Here is a 23,746-nt window from a genome sequence, read left to right as displayed (position 1 = left end):
CTTTAACTTATTGATCAGAAGAAAAGCAAGAAATATCCATGCATTCATGCTGAAAGAAAGTAGTTTACTTAGCAAACAGATCTGGAGTGCAGTAAGAGGTGGGCTTTATGCACTTGTAAACTGGTAGTATTTGGAATTAACTAATACCTTTTAGAATGTTTTAGTGTTGGTAAATATGTCTCATGCTTTTGCATGTACGCATGTGCACCTGCACACACACACACACACATACACACACACACACATACACGCACATTAGGTCAACCATGGAGTGCAGCAATGTTTCTACCATGTTGTTTCTACCAACAAGAGCAAGAGAGAGCTAGAGAGAGAGAGAGAGAGAGAGAGAGAGAGAGAGAGAGAGAGAGAGAGAGAGAGAGAGAGACAAGGCTGGTCCTATAATGAGGCATGACCGTTAACTTGATTAATGTTATCAGCAACAGGACTAATTATTTCCTATACTTCTTGAACACGCTGAGTTAATCCTGTTACGAGGTCTGGTATTTTGAGCCAGTACTTCACTGGCACAGAAAAAAACAGGAACCTGAGGGTGGGGGTGGGTGTGCAGGCAGGGAGGTGGAGGTGCAGGCAGGGAGGTGGAGGTGACGTTACTAGCAAACAGCAGCTTTGGTTTTTTGGAACAGTATTTAATTCTTCCCCTGAACAGACAGCAGAAGAGCATAAGTAGCTTTCGACCATCATTTTCAGTATGAAATCAATTAAGTGAGCAATAATAAAAGCTCCATGTTCTAGAGACACATGCTGCAGTGTGCTGAGTGTAATGTCTATGGATGCCTCCAGTACAGCATGTCTTTCGAAGAGAGCAAGAAAAATATGGTGTGGCGGGGGGGGGGGGGGGGGGGGGGGGGGGTGAGCGTATGGGTGGTTGTGTGTTTTCATTAATTTAAATTTTATTTTTACCACATGGAGCAGACCAGGCACAACACTATTCTGTATGGTGTTTTTACCTGCTTCTTTTCCCTGTGTGTGTGTGTCTGGTCCAGTCCTCTGCCACAAGCAGGGTGTGGAATGAGTGAAAGGATGCCCTGCTCTGCCCTCCTTGCACTCCTCACTGTGGTAATTCACAGCTGGGCTGTGGAGCCGTAGCTCTCAGAGCAGCTGTAGGTAGTTCTCTGTAAGGAAGCTCAGGGCTCTAAGCATGAGGCTCTGGGTCTGTACACTGCAAAAACCTGCAACAGCACCGCAGCACTGGCTGTCCACATTCTTACACACACACACACACACCCCTCCCATTACCTCCTACTGCCCAGTTCCCTTTCTTCCTTTCTTCTCTGTCCTGGCTCTAATAACAAACATATTGGAGCTCGTCTTTCAGGCCTCTCCTTTGATAATTAAAGCAATGCTCCATAATAAAGCTCACATTGCTGTAAAAGTCTCTCCCCAGAGAATGACGGGCAGCAGCTGCCGGCGCACAGTGGGGCGCTAAATCAGATCCACGCCTTCTTCATTACACGAGGTCAGGCCGAAGGTCAGACGTGAGAGCAGAGTGGTGGCAAGGAAGAGGTCCAGGCCAGGCTCCTGAGCAAGAAGCTGAACAAGCAGATCAAAATGAATCCGGAACCACACACTAGACTCAAAAGGCTAAGCTAGGTGCACACGTGACCAATAAATCTTATGAGGAAGAATGAAAGGTGATTTTTTTTGGCTGTTTCATTTATGCCCTTTAAACTTTCTATATTCCTCTTCGTTTATCCACATCCTACAGTTTTGTTTTGTTAGAGAACAAAGAGACAGCAATTTACCACTGAGACATACAGAAAAAACAGGGACAGAAAGATACATACACCAGGAGAGACAAAAAAAAGATACCCAAACAGAGGGAGTGAGAGGCAGAAAGAGTCATCTCTCTCTCTCTCTCTCTCTCTCTCTCTCTCTCTCTCTCTCTCTCTCTCTCTCTCTCTTCCTCTCTCTCCCTGCATCTCTCAGGGAGCAGGGAGTGGCTGGTAGGGGCAGAGTGCTACAGGGTCGGGCTCTTTCTTTTGGTTTCCCCTATGCCCATCTAGAAGTGGCCTGGTTTCAGCCTAAATAATCTATTCCAAAGGTAAGGGTCCTTGGGCCAGACTCACTCAACATGAGAGGGAATCAGGCTTCATATGTGTATGTGTGTGTATCAGTACTGGTGCACAAATGTGCATGCATGGATATGCATGTATTCTTTCATTTCCACAACACCACAAATTTGATCTGATTGGGTCAGACAGGAGTCACTTCATCTTAGCCAGTGGAGCTTTTGGCCCCTTTCTCCCTGTCTCTCATTCTTTGTGCTAAAGAGTGTTTCCAGTGCCTGAAGTGCATTATGGGAATGGCACGGACCGTGCAGAGGCTTGGAGAAGCCTGTTAGTCCTGGCTGCATTTGCGTGAGCGTGTCTCTCCAGGGTAAGGCTGTGTGTGTGTGTGTGTGTGTGTGTGTGTGTGTGTGTGTCAGGGTCTAGGCTGTGTGTGTGCCTTTCTGGGCATCACGGACACTTTGCCAGTTGGTCTCCCATTCAGCCAGTGAAACATCCAGAAGCCTTTACACTGGAAGATATGCAGCAGCTTCAGAGGGGGACATAGAGAGACAGATACTCAGGCTTCACCAGCCATGAGCCCCAGAAGCACATTGAAACAGAGCCACACATACATAGTCAAATCATGCCCTAGAATATTACCCACAAAGGGTGATTCCGTACACGCTAAACAACAACTGGATGACCTCGCAAACACACGCACAAACACACATCCTGTGTGTGACTAAGGATGAGTCTGTCACTGATGTTCCTACCTCATGTAAGCATTCTCTGATGCCAATGGAAAAGGCAGTCAGTTGACCAGGAACCATCACACATCCAAAAGAACCTTCATCAGCCCATAGAGGCTGCTCCACCCACAAGCTGCTCCACCCATCAGTTTTCAGCACGAGACTTACAGCAGACCTTTATCTGTGTGGGGATGCAGTGCTGACAGCAAGGGGGAAATGAGTGACTCAACCTTGCCCTGCCTTTCAGACAAGACCTCAAAAGCTGGAGTCATTGTTTTGGACGAGAGGAGTGCGTGGTGTTAAAATGACGTGTTTGGGGCTAAGAGCAGGACCAAAGGACATGCTGAGCTACTTTGAACTGTCAGAAACCTGTCTTGTCCACCTCCATAAGCACACACTCTCACCCATGTGTTCTTATCTCAGAGGGGTTATTAAAAATCCTACTCCCATGTAACACAGTCTTGAATATCTCAAAAGCATTTGTAGTGTCCAGAAGAGCTTAACCTATTTCGACCCACATAGATTGCCGAGTTAGCAGATCATATAACTCCAGACAATGCTCCTGGAGTCTTACTTCCTCTTAGCAGAGCAACAGCTCAGACAACACTTCTCTACCGCCATTAACCCTTGTTTCAACGCCTGGCAGGAACAAGCTCTCAGCGTGGGTACTACAGTCCTTTAGCTTCACGTCTCATTAGCTTGGGAAAGAAGACTTTGATTTCAAGGCCCTGCTCTGATGACAGACCTAACTTGTGTTTGTGTAGTTTCTGTCAACAAAGGCTGTGTGTCCTCCATCCTGGCTAGCTGCACCTGTAGCTTCTCTGTTGTTACAGCCTTGGGAACACTCCCCACACAACAATCCACACTGCTTCATCCTGGGTTCAAATGACTCACTTCTCATAACGTGTGTATGGGGACTTGACTCCATCTGTGGGATGCTTCTCATTGATAGAGCACAATCTTACCCAAATTTAAATCTTTAATCTGAACACTAATGAAATTATTTTCACATATTAATATTTTGCAGAATAATAAATCTAATTATTTTAATGCCAAGCCTTGTCACTGTGAATGTACCAGTTTTAGGACCAACTGAGCTAGCACTTGCAAGGGCAGCAGTTTGACAGTGTTATAGCTTTATAGTCTGTATGCACAGTTAAGCAAACAGAAAGAGAGAGACAGAGAGAGATAATCAGAGACAGAGAGAGAGAGAGACAGAGAAAATCAGAGAGAGACAGAGAGAGAGAGACAGAGAGAGGTTTCTGTTTGCTTATGTTGCTCTTTGCTACAGCAGAGCTTTACTTTCAGATTTCCGACTAGTCAGGAAGCCCTTAAAACCAGAAAGCACAAACAGTGATCCACAGGGGACTGGAGGAACATGCTTGTCTCTTCGCTTTCTTCACCCTCTTCCTCCTCTTCATTTTAATAATGCATCCATATTTGAAAAGGCAAGGTATGCAGCAGCATCAATAAGTAAGCAGTCTGGTGCTTTTGAAGTGAGTTCGCCACCACCATTCTTGTGTCCTCACACGTCTGGAACCAAAGCATGCTTGTTCAGGACAAGAGCCCTGCTGGGGCTTTCTTCTTCCCACTCTTCCTGCCTCTTCCTCATGTCCTCTCCCTCCCTTCCTCAATTCTCCCCCTCTCTCCCTCACTTCTCTTTCTCTGCCCCAATTTTCCCCTTTTCTCCCTCATACATGGTTTTTCTTCCACCCATCTGCTCAACGCGGCCAGTGTGGCTGTCCGTGCGGCTTAGCACGGCTCAATATGAAAGCCATACCGCAGAGGACGAAGGCATGTCGGCACTAGTGGTCTGTTCCAGATCTGGGCTGTCCCTGCCTACCTGTAGATGGAGATCTGTGTCCATTGGGCCAAAGTGCGTATTTAATTAGCACTGTCTCTCAGGGGAGCATGACAGCCTGTCTTTCACTACAGAGACTCACGTGCGAGACAAAGACTGAGCTTTAAACAGTACAGGCAGACATGGCTTCAGTGTGAAGGCAGTTCTGGCCATTTGAGGTAATTCATGCAATAGACTAGGGGATTGGGAGCGGGATTTTCCTTGTTTTGGAAAAGCAAGCCAAGACATGCATTATTCACGTATAAACCAGACTGTGGAAAACAGGAGGAGGAGAATTTGCTTGTGATGCACCGACCTGGGGGAATAGCTGACAGAGGAGAAAAAGCACAATGTAAATCCTGGAGGCGGAGGGAAGAGCTAGGACAAAAGGATGCAACGAAGTGTCAGAGTGAAATATGACATCAATTAACAGAGAGCAGCACGTAAAGGGGAGTGGAAATGGTGAGGTGCAGAAATGAAAGCGTGTCCAAAAAAGCCCCATTATGATAAATTCTTCGGTCTTTAAACTGCTGACTGCATGGATAGTCCAGAGACACAAACACACGGTAGCAGGACAGCTGATCTGACTGCGATCATCACCACATATTTTGTGTTGGCTAGCGTGTTTTGGGCGTACAGGTCCTGGTCCTGCTATGACCCATGAGTGCGCACTGAAAGGTGCTTCGTATCACTCAGTGACACAGGAGGGACACTCAATGGCAGGCAAAGACCCCTGGCTCTCTGAAGAGAGGTGACCCCATCGACCCCTGGCGCCATGGCGTAAACCAGGCCAACCCTGAAGAGTGAGTCCTCAACCTGTCCAACCTTTTTCATTACCATCCATGTTTTGAGGCCAGTGAAGTGTGGCGTGCAGCAAATAAAAGCCCAGCAGGGAAGGCACCAGGCAGAGCATGAGCAACGTGCGTGATTTAATGAAGTCGACAGAAAATGTTTACTCCGTTCAATCGGAATGTTCTTTCATTGCACTTTATAATTAAAGATGAAATAAGCCAACTCAAATAAGGCCTTTTGCACTTTAGGATTATTTTGCAGTGCATTTATAAAGGGTTCTGCTATATTATCTTTCAGTCTGAAAAAGAGAAGAAAATGAGGAGAAAACGAGGGGAAGAGAATAAAAAGGAGGCTCTGACTGGGAGGTTTAAGACTAGCTGAGCTAGACTAAGAGAGCCCTGAGGGAAAGAACTTGATTCACTCTCTTTACCTGTACACTGACTCGAAATGTGGATATTCTTTTTTTGCTTCTGTGTGTGAGATTGTGTGAATGAGAGAGAGAGAGAGAGAGAGAGAGAGAGAGAGAGAGAGAGAGGAAGAAGGAGAGAGAAAAGAGAAAGAGTTGTCTGCATTCGAAGTGCATATGAATTCTGAAGCTAGAAAGACAGTAATGTGATTCCTGCAGGCTGTGTGGCTGGTAATAAAAGAAACTGCATGTTGGAATCCCACAATCTCTGTTCAGTTTCAAGCACACCTACACTACAACCCCCTTAAACACAACTATACACCAACCCCCTTCCAAAACACCTACACCCCAACCCCCTGAAACACACCTACACCCCAACCCCCAAAAACACAACTATACTCCGAACCCCGTCAAACACAATTATACTTCAACCCCCTCAAACACACCTACACCCCAACCCCCTCAAACACAACTATACTCCAACTGCCTCAAACACACCTACACTCCAACCCCCTCAAACACAACTATACTCCAACCACCACAAACACACCTACACCACAACCCCCTCAAAGACAAATGTACTCCAACCCCCTCAAACACAATTATACTCCAGCCCCCTCAAACACTATACTCCAGCCCCCTCAAAAACACCTACACCCCAACCCCCTCAAACACAACTATACAACCGTCCCAAACACACCTATACCCCAACCTCCACAAAGACAACAATACTCCAACTGCCTCAAACACACCTACACCCCAACCCCCTCAAACACAACTATACTCCAACCCCCTCAAACACAATTATACTCCAACCCCCTCAAACACAACTATACTCCCACCCCCTCAAAAACACCTACACCCCAATCCCCTCAAACACAACTATACAACCGTCCCAAACACACCTACACCCCAGCCTCCTCAAACACAACTATACTCCAACCCCCTTCCAAAACACCTACACCCCAACCCCCTGAAACACACCTACATCCGAAACCCCTCAAACACAACTATACTCCAACCGCGTCAAACACACCTACACCCCAACCCCCTGAAACAAAAATATAATCCAACCCCTTTAAACACAACTATACTCCAACCCCCTCAAAAACATCTACACCCCAACCCCCTCAAACATAACTATACTCCAACCGCCTCAAACAAACCTTCACCCCAGCCCCCTCCAACACAACTATACTCCAACTGCCTCAAACACACCTACACCCCAACCCCCACAAACACAACAATACTCCAACCCCCTCAAACACAATTATACTCCAACCCCCTCAAACAAGCCTACACCCCAACCCCCACAAACACACCTATACTTATTATTGCTTAATAAGCCTACAGCAACTGCTGATCGTCCACTTGCATTTTTCCAAAACCTTGCTAACATGTGATACTAAACCCAGCTAATGTGATACAATATTAAAGACAGGCTAAAGAACAGTTGTAGTAGGGGTACAAATTATGGTTTAACAATATCTTTACCAATGATAATTATAAAAAAGTCTTTCAGTGGCATTTCATTTTCAACTAATCGAACACCCCCCCCCCCAATAAAACATGCTGCAATACGTGATCATAAGGTGCTTTGTGCAATAACATATTTCAAAATCCATGTAAATATCAGGGCATTTATGAATTGTTGTATCAACTGTGATGATGCAGTTAACAACAGATTTTTCCCCACCAGTCACAGTGAGCTTTCCTCTGGTGTGTGCCCTTGCTGTTCATCTCTTCTGTGAGACCAGGTGAGACCAAGTTAGTCAAAGGACCACGGCTAATACCGTGCCTCACTGTGCAGGAGTACAACTCATCTGCACACAGACCCATGAACCCACACTTTTGTCAGAACACAGGTAGGAGAGAGAGGTGGTGGGCTGTCAGCCCAGTGCCTTGTGCACCGCAAGGTTGTGAGTGGGTCAATCCGGAACCTGCCCTCCTACATTATGAAGGCAGCTTTTGGGACAGCGATTCAGAAGAGCGGCGAGCCATTCGGATCTGCTGTGTTGCTCCACGGGAGGCCCAAAATGGCCGTCAGATCTGAATGGTCCCACACTCTGGTGCTGCAACCACATGAAAGAGCGCAGTGTCAGAGTGCAAGAGGAGCACATGCAAAGCCCCCCCCCCCCCCCCCCCCCCAAAAAAAAAACCAAAAAAAACAGGCTTTGTGCATTGGAATGAAAGTGTTGCACACACATCCGCATCCTAAAATATGCAGGATGGCCTGTGCTCTGCTCAGGCTGTGAACTAACACCCAGTAAAGCTCTGTGTCATTTCAGCACAGAATGCCATGCAAAGCTTTAGTAGAACTGTCATATTAGCATGTTTATATGGCCCTTTCAAGATCACTGTATGACATATCTGGGCTTACATTCCTCCATGGGCATCCTGCGAATCGAAGCATGTGTACCCAGGCCCGGATTGCCGAGGAGGGACGGCACATGGCAAGGACGCTGTGGGGAGTTTCAGCTCGTGTGCAGCAGAGGCTGGGCCCTGGCAGGCTCTGGCCAAGATCCAGGGAGGTCTGTCAGGGGCAGCTGGAGGGCCAGGCTGGGCCACTGAGGGCTGGGGCCCTGAGCATTGACACCACTTTGGAGAAGAGTTAGAGAGAACAGATGGACTCCAGAGTGGGAAATCAGTCCTTCATCTGTCTCTCACATAAATGGAAAAACGTCTGTCATAAACTGGGCCCCAAGAGACAGCCGGCCATCACCAAACCCAACGTGGCACAAATGTTATTAGGATACTGAGGACTTATCCTGCATACAGACAGATGGTTAACTCAGTTTATGAGAATATCCTTTCCTCTCTTTCCTGTTGCTAAATGAATACATTCATCCTTATGACGAGGCTGAGAGAGCGGGTAAGGAGCATGTGCTGCCCACAGGCAGAAGCAGGTAGTGGGATCACAGCAGCCTCTCCCTGTGCTTACATCACAACAGCCTGTGCTCACATCACTACGTCCTCTCCCTGTGCTTAAATCACAGCAGCACAGCAGCAACTCTGTGTTCACATCACGGGTAGGTCTCTCGAGTGAAACTATTATTAAAAAAGCAACTTCATTTACTCAGAGGATCAACAGAAAGTCATATGTAAACAACTGTAGAGTGTGCTTAATTCACACACACACCACACACACCAAACACACACAGGCAAAAGATGTTACAATCACACAGACAAAGTGCTAGACACAATCTTCAGCCTTTCTAGTGGGGAACCAGGAGTCTTGGGTGAAACAAAGAAATAAAAACAAGGGCACAGTGCACATCACAACTACTGGCCATTTTAAAAATCCAGGCTGAGAAGAAACAGAACCCTTTCAGTTCACTTTGGGTTGGGGTTAACCCTATCTCCGGCACCTTTCCACATACAACCAAACACTCTCTCTCTCTCTCTCTCTCTCTCTCTCTCTCTCTCTCTCTCTCTCTCTCTCTCTCTCTCACACACACACACACACACACACACACACATATGCAAACATGATCATTAAGCTGTGATGCAAGTCCTGACAGTCAACTGCCAGTATGCACTCCTCAAACTAGGGAGTTAACAGATGAAACATTCAGTACCCTATTCCAGCCATTCATATGTGAAGGCCACTGCGGATTGGCTCCTGCTCTCCGAAATCTCCATTCTGGGTTACTTTAATAACCTCACCAGTGAGCTAACGACCTGACAGCCCTTCATTACCATGGTCAGCTGGAGAGAATAGCTACTGAAAAGTGGTGCTAAGGAGAGACAGAAATCCATCTCCTTCCTCATTCGCCCGTGTCCAGGAGGGAGTAAACTGTCAGCGCTCCTGAGCACAGGCATGTAATGTTCAACCGTGGGAAGCTTTGGTTCATGCCAGAGTGTCAGGAAAGCCCAGAAGCCCTGTGAAACCGTGGATGGGCGCACTGAGGGAGTGAAGGACGGAAGACGGGCACGCTGCTCCTTCAGGCCAACAGAGTGACTAAATATAGTTAGAGGTAGAGGGAGGGCACCTCGGAGGACTGGAAATTTCACATTCAGGAGGACTCACAAGGAAAACATGGATTTCCTTTCTTCTCAGCCTGGACTTTGACTCCTTCTGTGTCCCTGTTTGACTCTGCATCAGTCTGTCCCTCATTCACCCACCACAGAGGCCTCCAATTTTGGCAGACCTAAAGTGAATACAGGAGTCATGTACAACATAAGAAGACTGAGTAGCTATAGTCTCTTTTATCAGAGAGCTCTCAAACCTGGAGGTATCTAATGTGTTCTCTCTCTCTCACTCTCTCTGTTTTTCTCCATCTGTCTCTCTCTCCCTGTCTTCCACTCTCTCTCTCTCTCTCTCTCTCTCTCTCTCTCTCTCTCTCTCACTCTCTCTCTGTCAGGCTTGTCCCAATAGAAACACACTAGGCAGAGAACATCAAAGAGGCCCCTCGTGCTCGCTAGGAGCACAACTTCAAAGGTTGGACTTGTTACATACCGCAAATATGTGTGTTCAGCTAAAGCTTACCCAAGATAACAGCTCCAAATCTACCGCAGCAATTTCATGCTCCATTCAGACACTATTTCAACCCAAGAATTGACTTCCATACCATAATTAAATGTGAGAACCTGGGAAGTGCGAAACATGGTTTAAAACACACAGTTCCCTGCTGAACCTCTATATTCACTGAATTCTATTCACTAAATTATATTTACATGTGCATACATGTGTATCCTGGTGTCTGAATGTTTAAACCATTATAATTTGATATAAACATTTATTTTCAAAATAAAGAAATGAGAGCAGTTATTCCTATCTGTCAGGCCTCTATTAATGCATATACGTCTTCTGTGTAATAAACGTGCTTGCAATGATGAAAAAGTTTTTGAATTAAGGTTTTCTAAAATGTAATTTGAAATAAACTTGCTGGCTTTGTTTCAATCTCAAAACTAAGGTGGGGGAAAAACACCAGAAAATGTGCTAACCACAAAACAATTTACACATTCCCATTAAGGCACACAGCAGCCATCCTTCTTAAACATAGGATGCCATCTGATGTTCTCAGGGCCTGTGTACATTTTTGTGTGTTTGTGTCTGTGTAAACAGTGTCATGGGCAGGGGGGCTGCGGACACACAGGGGTACACAGATGTGCACCATGTCACACTCAAACGACGCATTTCACTGCAGCATGAGTGAGGGTTTGTGTGTGTTTGTGCATGTGTTCATGTGTGCATGTGTGTGGGTGTGTTGGGGGTGTGAAGCATGGCACCTTGCAGTAGCTTATGACTGAAGCACACAGCTTCGATTCAGTCTGGCTAATATGTGCACGTTTAACAGCGCACGTCTGCGGTGAGGAGCCTCGGCTCCTTCACTGGGAGCTGTGCTCCCACCTTTCAGTTCTTCCTCAAAGCCTGTGCGGGCTGAAACGCCTTGCCCTGGGGAGCACGAGTTAGAAACGCTCCTGCTTTTCATAGGGACTTCAGCACACACCCTCGCTCCTCTCTCTCGCGCTGCCTGACTCGGAAAGGTAAACAGCGTGAGAGGCTCCCGTCCCTATACCACACCGCACGCAGAGATGAGGAAGAAACACACGCTTACAAAAGGGCCTGCTTCCTTTGTCTCGAGGGAAATGAAGTAATCTTTCCCCACGTGACACCCCACAGGAGTTTAGCAGGATGATCCACAGTACAAATTTGCTAATAAATACACGCAGATGCACACACAAGGACTGCAGACAGAGCTGTCAGGCACCTGTCTTGCAGGCAGTCAAACAGCCACAGGTATTATTTTTCTTTGAGATCTGTAGAATTGTACAATCATGAAAGCAAATAAACTGAAAAAAATGTTAACTTTTCTGTGCTGTAAGACTCTGTAGGAATAGAAATTCTATTGTGGTCAATTTGCATCAACATTTGATTCTTCATTTGCTTCATTTACTTAATTTAGATTTAAAATTTAAAACTAATGAGGATTCCAGGTTTACATTTGAAAACAACAAAACAGTAATATAGTCTCCCTACCATAAACTAATTCAGGTACAAGTAAATCTTATTTTGGATAGGAAGACATGCATTACCCTACAAAATTTATTGACTGTTTATATAATCTGTTATTTTCAAGGTAATGAGGAAGTTATGTTGTTTGTGAGTAATTATTATTAATTATTCATGATGTGAGAAAGAGACAGATAGTTAGATAGACTGACAGGGACACAGAGGAGAGAGAGAACATGGCAGGTTCCCCATTGAGTTCCACACTATTTTGCTGAACCTCTCTTCAAAGCTCAAGCACTAAGGGCTGGGTGTGGAAGCCATGGAGAGAGGGGCCAAGCTGGGATGAGAGGGGGCCTCTCGGAGGCCGCAGGGACCAGGCCATGTGTTTTCCATTTGCCCTGTGGGAGCTGAGAGGGTGAGCCACTCATCCTCTGATCCCCCTGCGCCCCACTTGCCAAGCCAGCCGGCCACAAGTCAGCCACAGGAGGCACAGTGACAGCGGGCATCCAGACAACATCCGGGCTCCCTCCCTTCCTCCCTCCCACGCAAGGCCCCACGAGGCCGTGGGCTGGAAGGCATTTGGACCAGAGCTTCCCGCCAGCCGCAGGCAGAGGAGAGAGGCTACACAGCTCACCATGGGATGTGCTTTTAATAGGCTTGCAGTCAGCAGGCACAAAGCAAAAGAGAAACAGCCCTGCTTGTGTAAGTCCACCAATTTAATGCACTGTTCTGTCTGGGTAGATTGTAAAATGAAAAATAAAATACAAGGAGAAAAGTGTGCCAGGAGCCTTTTGTGTGTGTGCCTGATGAAAAATAAGGGCCAAAAACTGATTGACTAGGCCTACTGAAGGGGAGAATCTCTGATCCTTGTAATGAATGCTGTCTTATTTGAGCTCTGCATTATTGATGACAGGGACTAGTCTAATGCAAAAGTGCTATCAAATGGTGACAACTGTGCCGTTCAATTATTACAGTGTGCAGCAGAAGATGAAAGGCCTTTGATAGGGGGCATAAATTCCCCAGCACCCCCCCCCCCCACTCCAAAGCCCCACTCCCCTGTTTCCACCCCCCTACCAGCAGTGTTCCTATCAGCAGCAGAGGGGAGGGGCACAGGCCACCTCCGTGGCTCCTCAGATCACAATTGGAAAGTTGCGAGTAGTGTGTGCAGCACAGTGAGACCTGGCAGACCTCACATTCATTCACAAGTGCCAATGCTCAAGCTAAAGTATCTCTATGACACTGCATGAAAGCGCACCAACTGACAGCTTACAAAGCGTTGGTACAGAAACGTTTCTAATATGATTACAGGTGTTTAAGGTCCAGAACAACGTATTCTAGGAGAATGGTCTTTTTCTGAGATGCTTGAAACATTTCGTATAGTAGCTTGGATAAACATGCAGCAGTTCTAATGAATGTAAGCTAATATGATCATTCTGATGAAGGAGCCCTTTATTTTGAATGGAGTGTGTTGGCTGATGGTTTAATTAAAACATACTTTAGCTGTGAACGCATTAAAGGCATCCGATGCAATAGAATGTACAGAAGGTTAATCTATAATTCCAGTAATGCCTGAGGGTTTTGTGTTGTAACCTGTAAAATCAATACATCTACAAAAGTGCTTATAGTTAATGCAAATTTTTCACAACTTCCAAGATGAGCAAATCTAACAATAACAAGTTTTAATTATTTCTCCCTATACTCATTTTACTCACTCTACCAACATACATGCACACACGCACACACGCACACACACACACACACACACACACACACACACACACACACACACACACACACACACACACACACACACACACACACACACACTTTGATGTCTTTGATGTTTAACTAAACATCCTGTGCCTTCATAAATCAAATGCATGCTAGACTGGCCTTAATGTCCACTGTGGTTCACTGGTGAACTTACTCTTTAAAAAACAAAAGGAGCTCATTAGCTCAATTGAAAACAGAGTGCTGTGCTACCCAATGTTTATGCAATTACGTGCCTATTGACAGACAGCACATGGTTCTAAATTATCTGCTTTAAGCCAAGGGATTTTATTAATGTAAAATGTGTTGTTAATATTATAAATAGTTCATGAAATAAAAACTGTTAATAATTAATTACTAGCTCTGTCATGGAATCGAACTGTAAAATGATGTAATAATGGTATCAAACAGAGAAATTTTGAGCCTAAAATAACCAGCTAGGCAGAGTAATATGGTGAAGTGCGAAGGAAGTGCAGATTATTTGGGTTCCTCTTTCTTAGGAGATCCCCCTGCCTGTGGCCATGCTCAGGCCCTGTGGAGAATCAGCCTGGTGTCCCTGTCTGCAGCGGGGCATTGTTTCAGGGCCAGTTGGGAAATGTGCTCCCTGGATTTCACTCCCTGAGTGACACTGATCTTGTCTCGCTTGGAGTAACACAGCGCTGCATTCATCGCTCCACTCACATCTCTGCTATCTGGCTCGGCAGGACGTGACAGAGATTGGGCACACGCATGCCAGCCGTTACCTGTGCCGAGCTTCCTCTGGCCTGACACACACAAGGCACCGGCGTTAACATTCCAGTGCAAAGAGATGATTGGAGAAACAACTGAGCCGCCAGGGAGACAGAGACGCAAACTTATAATCTGATCTTTCTTCAGGAGACGCAGGACCCACATTCAGGAGGAGGAACGTGATCTACTGTGTCGAGCCATGAATTGTGATTTATTAGCGCATGGAGGACTGAGTGGATGACCTTCGCTGTGGCATGAGCAGTGTAGGAAGTAGAGGACGAATGTGGGCCTACTTGGCTTTCTCTCCTCAGGACCGTTACTGGCATGTGTCATTGACATGGTTTTCTTGTTGAGTGGAAAGTGTACACTTTTCTCAGAGTAGAAAATGGCAATATCAAGTGACCAGTTGAACTAGTAGAGACAAGGGCAGCCATGTGGAGTCACCAAATCCAGCACTACTCTGTGATGTTTACTGTCCAGTCCCTCATACAGCTATGCACGCCAAAGCTGTCCCTTCACAATCAAGCCATGTAGGATTAGATTGTGTGTGTTGTGTTCCATTGTTTGTTTGTTTTGCAAACAGAGGGTTAAATGTGGTTTAAATGCTTTCCATTTTTGTCTAACAGGAGTGTGTCAAGAAAATCACTGGGACCTGTATCTCCCATGCTGAGGCCAACTTCAGATTCTCATTCTTGGAGTGCGGAAAGTCTGCAAGAGATATGTGTGGGAAAGACAAGCGTGCCCAATCACTCCTGGATCCCCTCCTAAAGCTTTAATGGACCTGCCTACATGTCTGTGCTGGGTCTATTTCATCAATGGCACATTCCGCAAAACCTTCACTGTGGCTGTTTCTCATTTGCATTTCTTGTCTGACATCATTTGTGCTCTTTTGGTGACCTAATTTTAACAAACTGACAAACTTTCATTGTTTTAATTGAGATTTGAAATGAGAACTCACTCACTAGCAGCACTTGACTGAATGTGCTTTTGATGTATGTTCCAGGGTATGTTTAATTAGCCAAAGAAAGTGACTATTTTTTCCTCTTCATTCTGCAGTGGTGAAATTTCATCTTCTCTATAAAAAAACACTGCATAGACTGCAATAATGTAATCAAGTTCTGAACACTGCCATCAATAAATAAGCAGATATATAACAGTGTGAAAGCAAACTTGGCATGCTTTATGTGGAAGTGTGAAACTGTGTCTCAGCTTTGATAAAATGTCTACTTGAATTTGTTACTAGACTCCATACACTATATCTCACATAGTGTATGAAATTAAATGAAATCCAGTGTGACTGGAGACATTCCCTCACATTCACTCAAACACATTTTTCTTGGGGTGCAGCATCTACTGAGTATAACTAAAGCACTAGTAAGACAAAGTATTTATTTTTCTAAGGCTAGTTGAGCTCTCTTCAAGTATATCTCAGAGACAGCCTCCAACTCAACGCATTTGTTGATTTTCTGTCATGTATAACCCAAAGAGCTATTTACATATTTGCTTAACTGATTTCAGCAGCTTTAAATCTTTAAACGAGCCCCTTATTTATCCCCTTTGAAGTTGGCATCTCAAAAGCAGGGACTGCAAAGCAATATGCAAATGATCATCAAGGTCTGTATTGCGGTCCCGTATGAAATCAATAATAACACAGAAGGCATTCTCACTGCCACGCTAAAATAATATTGATTTCCCATCACAGTCTGTAGCCCTGGAACTTTCCACACATGTTGATTTTTCCCCTCTTGTGTCTAACTCACTCTTAATCAATGTCCCCCCTCTCCACTCACCTCCCGCAACAACAGCACATGCCCCTGATACAGAATACAGTACGCCACAGTGCAAGTGTGCTTCCAGGTGTGGCTTAGAAACACAGGTGCCCTTTCACAACAAGCTGTGTACGTGGATCACTGTAGAAGACTTCATAGGGTGCAAGTCCCATTCACTAATGTGCTTCCATCTCCTCCAGGACAAAGAGAGAGAGATAAAGAAACAGAGACAGAGAGGGCCTCCAATCTAAATCAATGCTGAGCTCCAGTCCAAATACATTTAATGGTCCAATTAGGTGTGTATCTATTTAACAATGATTATTTCTGCTCCTATACTGAGCATGCCAAAATCAGAACCCTGCAAACATCCAGCACAAAAGGGGTGGGGGGTGGGGGCACCACAGATACTAGATGTCAGCATAGCTCACCTAATTACTATGAGTCACTGCTTTGGTGAGACAAGGAGAAAACATGCTGATCGCACAAACCATGTCAAGATGGCCAATCTAAAATATCTTTATCATCATGATCCTGACTGTCAAATGGCTTGACCATGGTGCCCGCCAATCTGAAAGAGTGAGAGCAAAAAGATCCAGGCCCAAATCACATTTCCGATCACAGTGGAGCAGGAAAATGCAACTTGGTGACAAGAATGTGACTGTTTTAAAAAAAGAAAGAAAAAAAAGCAGATTTATTCTGTGGACTCATAATGGAAAGCACTATGCTTCCTACTCCCAGGGACTATTACACAATGATGAACAATGTACAACATTTTCCAGCAGCTGCAGTTTCCATACAGTGGAGAACAATCGCTTTGTATTGATCAGCTAATGAAACTGAATTCACCCAGTCTCGAGCTGGCCACACTGATAGCCATGTGGGTTATTCATTTCATTTTTAAAAAATCTCATTAATATGACTGCAGTCTCCTAACAATGCCCACTGCTAATTCAGATAAATGAGGTTTCTGCTGAAATCTAGAATCTGTGTGTTTAAACCGACAAAGTTTAAGCTGCAATCTTCTTCACCACAGAAGTGAAGGATTTCGATATGAGAGGGAAAAAACACAAAGTAGCAGGGCTCTTCTTCAGGAATTAAACTGAGTCTTAGCTGGCGTGACCAATTTATTAATTAACATCAGAAAGCTAGGGCGCACTGAAGGCCCTCTGTGACCTAGGCTTGGTGCAGAGCTACACCAGCCAAGAGAGAATGAGTGGGACAGAGTGCTGATGACCTTGTCCTGTTTTATCATTAAAAATGCTTCTGGCCACTATGTGTCGCCTGTCGATAACCTATTATGACTCAATGGAGAGGACAGACACTGCATTGGCATGAAGTTCCATTTGCAGAGAGGAGCACAGTGTGACAGTGGGACAGTGGGTTCACAATAGGAGCCATAACTAAACAGCCAAACTTGGGGGAAGGGGTGGGTGAGAACAAGAGAGACAGCACATGCCTTTTGATGGACTACCATCATTAAGCATGTTCACTGTCTGATGAATGGGTGATGTTACACAGCAGGGTGACTCTGTCAGTACTCTGGATTGCATGTCTCGCTTGCGAAAGAAAGTACTTCTTCATCAGAGAAGGGAATGTTTGGAGTCAGTGTGGAGCTCATCCAGGCTGCTTTTCGCTTTTAAAGTGAGCAATGTCCCCATCTCCAATGATAGCAAGTTTCATACATACCGGCATGATTGAAAGCTCTCACCTCACTGATGGTGATAACAACCTACAATAATAACCTACACACACACACACACACACACACACACACACACACACACACACACACACACACACACACACACACACACACACACACCTGTTTTTGCTTGCTGTCCACAGCACCAGCACACAGCCTCCCTCTAAGCACGCCTGCCCTGCATCCCTCCTAATAACACTGATTCAACCAGACCCCTACAGCTCTCCAGGGCTTCATTTACCAGCAAAAAAGCTTTGGCTTCTTCACTATGATATATCCTCCAGCACTTTCTCTCCCATGAACACCCTCCCTTACACCAGCAAGCATGCACGTGCACTATTAAAATCTCTTTGTTTTTGATACACACACACACATACACAAACACACACACACAAACACACACACACACACACACTTCTAATCTTCAGAATCGCTGAGTGCAGGCTGAAATCTCTCGTGTACATTTCTATAATGGCTGTCTATAGGGTGCGTGAGTGCAGGATCACAGGCTGATCCTCAGGCAAAACACAGCAGATGGGAAAGGGACTAATTGTATGAGCTAAATAAATGGACGAGACAACAGTGGTCTGCAGAGTTTGTGCGCACTCCTGCTCCTCGTGTGGTCTGAATGTGAAACTGAAGGGCGCTCAAGCAGAGAAGAATATTTTGCTATTTTGTCTCATCATTAGAGTAGGATGACAGAATATGGTTGAGTTCATTGATTATCTGTTTATCTATTAACAGCATCATCATATCTTCCAGGAAGGATGGTGATGTGCATGGGTTCTGGTGGCTTTAATGACCCATGTTGGGAAGTAATCCTCCAGGAAAGACCACACGGCTGAGTAGCTTCTCATGCGCTCAGTGGGTGAGCCGTATAATCACCTGCTCACGGCACGGGCAAAAACACTCAGTCCTCCTAACATGCAGAAATCGCTCAGATCAAACACGCTGGTTTGAGAACGGGAATGTGCAGTAATCTTTGCATAATACCCTGACCAAAATGTATATAATGTAACCCTGACTGACAACCAAGCTGCCTAAATACATGCTGTGAAGAAAACAGCAGAGCTTTATTAAAACTTATCATCACTGTCACACTTCAGATTACAGATGTCTGTAGCCTTGAGCAGTGGAGAGTGAGTGAACAGCCAGATCTTAACCCCCCACCCACCAGCCCCTACTCATTTTCGGCTGTTGCTGGGTGCCCACTTCACCATGTGCGTCGCAGAGCTTAATGGAAGCTGACGGTCCTCTCTAAGACCCAAGCGCACATCCCTAGCTTGAGCCAGCCAGGCTGAGGGTGGGCCACGCTCCTGGATGACTGAGAGCATGTGGGAGGCGAGAGGGCAAGTGGCCCTAATTACATCTATGCTCTGCTCCCTGAGCCTGCATTATGCCACCAACAGCAAGAGACGATTGATGGATAATTGGGAACTTAAGCAACAGAAAGGCCACTAGACTCTGACAAGAAGCTTTAAGTGAGTCCTGTGCACATCCACCCTGGCACTAAGCTGCCCGCATGCTGTGACCTGCCATCCCAACTCCTCCTACTACATCGCCGGGCTCTCCGAGCTTATTGACATGACAGAGGTGACAGAAGCTGAAAATGTGCAATAACTCAGTGCAGGACAGATAGAGAATGCCTGCGCAGACTGGCAAGGTTCGCAAACTGCATGCAACCATTACTCATGGCACATATCTTATCAGCATGCAGGAGATATGGATTATTTCCAGTCAGATGCAAATCTAATAGTGATTCACTCAGCACAGGGAGCAGATATCTGTTTATGCGGCACTCAGAAATGAGGGGCAGATGCTCTTTTTTTTCCCCATTTCCCCAGTCACTCCTTACTGCAACATCCCCCCCACATCAACACATTTTTTCTCGCCCTCCAGCCTCCCCTCCATGTCAACCCAAGTGAGTCTTTCATGCTGAGCAGTTTCCGTATTCCGAGCTGATCGAGTTGCACCTTACAAGGTTTTTTCCAACTTTCATGGTCACGGTGCTACCCGGAGAACGAAATGCTGGTAGTAAGAGCCCATGCACACAGCACACAAGACACTATATGTGTTTACCAAGCCAGCGGACATACCACAGGGACGGTCTTCATAGGGATTATAAGGCTGTCCCATAGTCCTGAACAGGAATACTGCATGCTAATGCTACTGTGTGTAATGGAGCAGGACAAACTGTTAACACCATCACCTCCACCTCCACCCCCCTCTATGAGGAGCTTGTTAATTAAATGGCATCTGACACTAGAGCAAGTCAACCACACTGGTGTCAGCCTTGCAGAGAGTGAACATGCATAGCTCTGGCCTGAACCCGTAATACAGGTGAACTTGCACATGCCTGGCCTGAGCCCCTGACATGGGAAAAAATAATCTTTTGCTGCTTTACCTGCTCTAATATTACCCTTGATAATGTAGCAATTATCCATATCCTTGTTTATGTATACACCCTGCAATGAATAATTTCTGCATTATATGCTAGACATTTTTTACTTCTTTAATTTCTACAATGGTGTATTCATATTTTTCTTGTGCATTTTTGATTGCAGTTTCAAAGAGTAAGAAGAGAATACTAACCAAGGAAGCTCATGCAGATGGGATTGCTTTATCTAGCCTCCTCATCTAAAAAGGAGAAAGCATGACTTTTCAAAAACAGTATGAGGCCAGACAATGGTTTCCAGAATAATTATCTCCCAAAAGCCCATTGCTTTCAGCACGCACATTTAGGGAGACGGTCATGCTGACAGCATCTCCATTCTAAACAAGACAGAGCAAACATGCAGCCAATGGGACACACTCCTACCTCGCTGCCCTTGGAGACTATGGTGCTGTGTGTAAGCTGACTGACCACATTATTCAGACGACCACACGAGGTGGCGAAATGTAAAAGGGAAAAGAAGCACTAAGCTTGGCAAACGCAACACGAGCTGGAGCCACAGACTTCAGAGGAGCAGAGCCCCGTGCCGTGCTGGGCTGTGTGCATTACACAGTCACATTTGTGCTGTGACCATGCTAAGAAAGGTTGTCCACTCCATGGCGCTGACAGCAGTCCCCTGTGCTATCAGGTTCAGTGGAGTGTTATCGCTGGGCAGACGCTGACAGATATGACAACACCCAATTATGCCCAGAAAACAAAACTGTCACAGGAGAGTTTCAGCTAGAAAAAGAATTCCAGAGACATGGCAATGGAGGTCTATTAAAGCTAGACCGTCTATTAAATATGAATACGGAGGAACCTGAAACTGTTGAAATTGCTGATTAGCCATAATCAGCAGCCCCAGGGTTCCCTATACTCCTCAAGTAAACACATCATCCTCCTTTACCTTCTGAATTTCCAAACAACCACTAGGTAACTGAAATCAAAACCTAAGGCGAATGCCGTAACATCATGAGGCACGGGCCTTGGCATAAAATAACAAACACTCACATCCTCTACTTAAACAATATATCCTGTCCTGGACAATGTACTTCAGATACATAAAGCATGCGTAGCTGGTGTTTTCCACATGGGTAAATACTGCTAATTACTCCAAACAAACACTGCATGTAGGTTCACATTTAAGGCCTTGATTAACAAAATAAGGCTGCCATGGCTGAAACCACTCAATCTAAACTCACATTGCTAATTAGTAGCCATGATCATAATATTTACTCTGGCTAGACCCTGTGATGTCGGTAACCTTATTTCAGCTTACCCAACATGTCACAATCTATCCCCATTAAGTGAGTGGTCAGAGTCACTATTCTACTGATGTTCTCTTCACAATGTGGCAGCCATGTGTTTCTCAAACTATGCATTACTAAGAAAAACAGTTTCAGTCAAATATGTTCCAAATAGACATTATAATCTCCTCTAGTCTGATTAGTGCAGGCATTTTATGCAAAAAACCTGTAAACTTGTCATGGGCATCAATAAATTGACACTTTGGGTGTTATAAACCAAGAGTAAATAAGCAATAAGAAAGTGCTTTAATGATGTTTACAGTTTAACGACCTGTGATAATCTCAAGCCGAGCTAACAAGGGAATGTCAAAACCATCAAGTTTGTGATAAAGTGCCATACTGGCAACATTAATAGTTCCGATTCAATAATGTGACATGGAAGGCTATGAATAAATACATACTATATTCAGAGGGTAAATGTTTAAACATTATGTTGGGTTTTTGTATCCTATACAAACTTCTTCATCCTCTGACATGAGCTAGTCAAATTAAAATCTGCCTAAACCCGTGGGAAAAAACTGGCAAGTACAACAGAGATGACGGAAGGTCGCTAGAGAAATGTAATCCATTTATCTTGTACACACTTCCGACGTGTACTATTCGTGAGGGCAAAAGAGAACAGTCTTCACGTAGTTATTTGCGCTGTGCCTGGTATAGCCAGTATCCCGATAAATCCAATTTTGAACATGCTCAACTAACCTAGCGTGTAATTTCTGTTGCGCATTTATTATGACGATAACTTATCTAAATCCAACAGAATTCAGGAAAAATAGAACGTGAAACTGTAGTATTTCTATTGTCATAGACTTCACTTCTATCATAAAGTATTCGCTTTTAGAAAGGCACAAGGGACAAGTCAGCCTTACCTCTAATGTTCTGGATTTTAACCATCACCTGCGTGGAGGATGTCAGGCTGTGTGCTAAGTAGACACGACCTGTTTCACGTTCTATTTGGACGGGCGGATCTTCCTCAGATATCACCTCGAACCACTTCTTTTCGAACTTTTGATCAGGAACAGTGAAGATCGTGTCGCCGACTTTTACATCTTCAGAAAGCGTTACAGTATAGTACAGTTCTTCCGATACTGCTCTTGGTCTCCTTCTGTTCGTAATAACTGTGGCTGTAGCTACAATTTGAAGCTGAAACGGTTCGCTTTCTAGGGCTACGTCTCCGTGATCTTTGGCATAAACTGGAACAGTTATGTTTCTCGGTGCGCTAAGAGAATGAACAAGCAGTACCTGACCCGTTTTTGGAACCACGTGTACGTTTTTGTTTGGAAATGTAAAATACATAATTGCGCCATTTCTTCCTGCGTCCTTGTCTTCTGCTCTAAGACGTACCAGCTCGGTACCGACTGGTGTTAATTCGTCAATTTCTATCATTTCATTTTTAGTGATGAACAGGGGTATGTTGTCGTTTTTATCCAGCACCTCAATTTTCATTGTCACTATATTAGTTGTGCAGCTTGATAGAAGGGCATTCACCAAATACGTCGATTTAATCTCCCTGTCAAAACTTTTAGTGGTTTTCAAAAGGAGCCCCTTTTCCCCCGAAAAGACAAGTGAAAAATTTGATGCGTCCTCCCCTTGTAAAGCACTTTTCAGTCCCGTATAGCTCGACTCTCTGCATTCGGGTGCAAAAGGCAAAAATAACCCAGCCACTATAGTTCCGACTGGTGCGTTTTCTTCAACTTGTCCATAATAAACTGGAGGATTAGTAGACACATAAGAAAATGAAAGGTAAACGATGAGAAAAAATGCAGTGACAGAGAGCAAAAGTTTTTTGTCTCGTCGATGTACCTTCATCATTCCACCGATTAAGTCACTTTCATATACAAATAAAACTTCCTTTGCGCACGAATATTACATAGACAACGTGGGTAATTTGTATACTCCAAAGAAAATGGAACAACTTTTTACAAAGGCAAAAAGTTTTCTAACATTCCTAAAGAAAATGACAAGCCAACTGTTAAAATCAAGATGCTCGTGTCGTTTGCGGCTCCTCGACCAGCATCATCCAACCCCACCAGTTCCAGCATCCACTGATACACAGCAGCTCAGACTCCATGTGGTACCTTCGTCCCCGCCCACAACGCGCCGCCAATCTCAACAACCAATAGGACGAACTGAGCGTTTTGTTCCACCTACATAATGAGAATTGGCTGCTGCTGCTGAAACACGCCATGCGATCAACGTGAACGTTGGGCTACCTACTTTAGAATTAATCCCTCACGTCCTACCCCTTAAATTACAAACCTTCAATTACTGGGGGTTTCAAATTACTTC

The 23,746-nt window shown here is 45.0% G+C and overlaps 1 protein-coding gene across 1 annotated transcript in view; it reads right to left on the bottom strand.

Moving 5' to 3' along the window:
• si:dkey-22o22.2 (neural-cadherin) overlaps positions 1–23,449 on the bottom strand; it is a 99,942-nt gene extending 76,493 nt beyond the window's left edge. The window contains 1 exon segment of the mRNA XM_027003010.2: positions 22,327–23,449. Within this exon segment, the coding sequence (XP_026858811.2) occupies positions 22,327–23,269 (943 nt within the window). The 5' untranslated portion in view covers positions 23,270–23,449.
• Between the last annotated feature and the right edge of the window lie 297 nt (positions 23,450–23,746).

The sequence above is a fragment of the Electrophorus electricus genome, chromosome 10 (assembly GCF_013358815.1).
Source record: "Electrophorus electricus isolate fEleEle1 chromosome 10, fEleEle1.pri, whole genome shotgun sequence".
NCBI lineage: Eukaryota > Metazoa > Chordata > Actinopteri > Gymnotiformes > Gymnotidae > Electrophorus > Electrophorus electricus.
The sequence above is the reverse complement of the archived record's forward strand: the minus strand, read 5'-3'. Positions and strand labels throughout refer to the sequence as shown.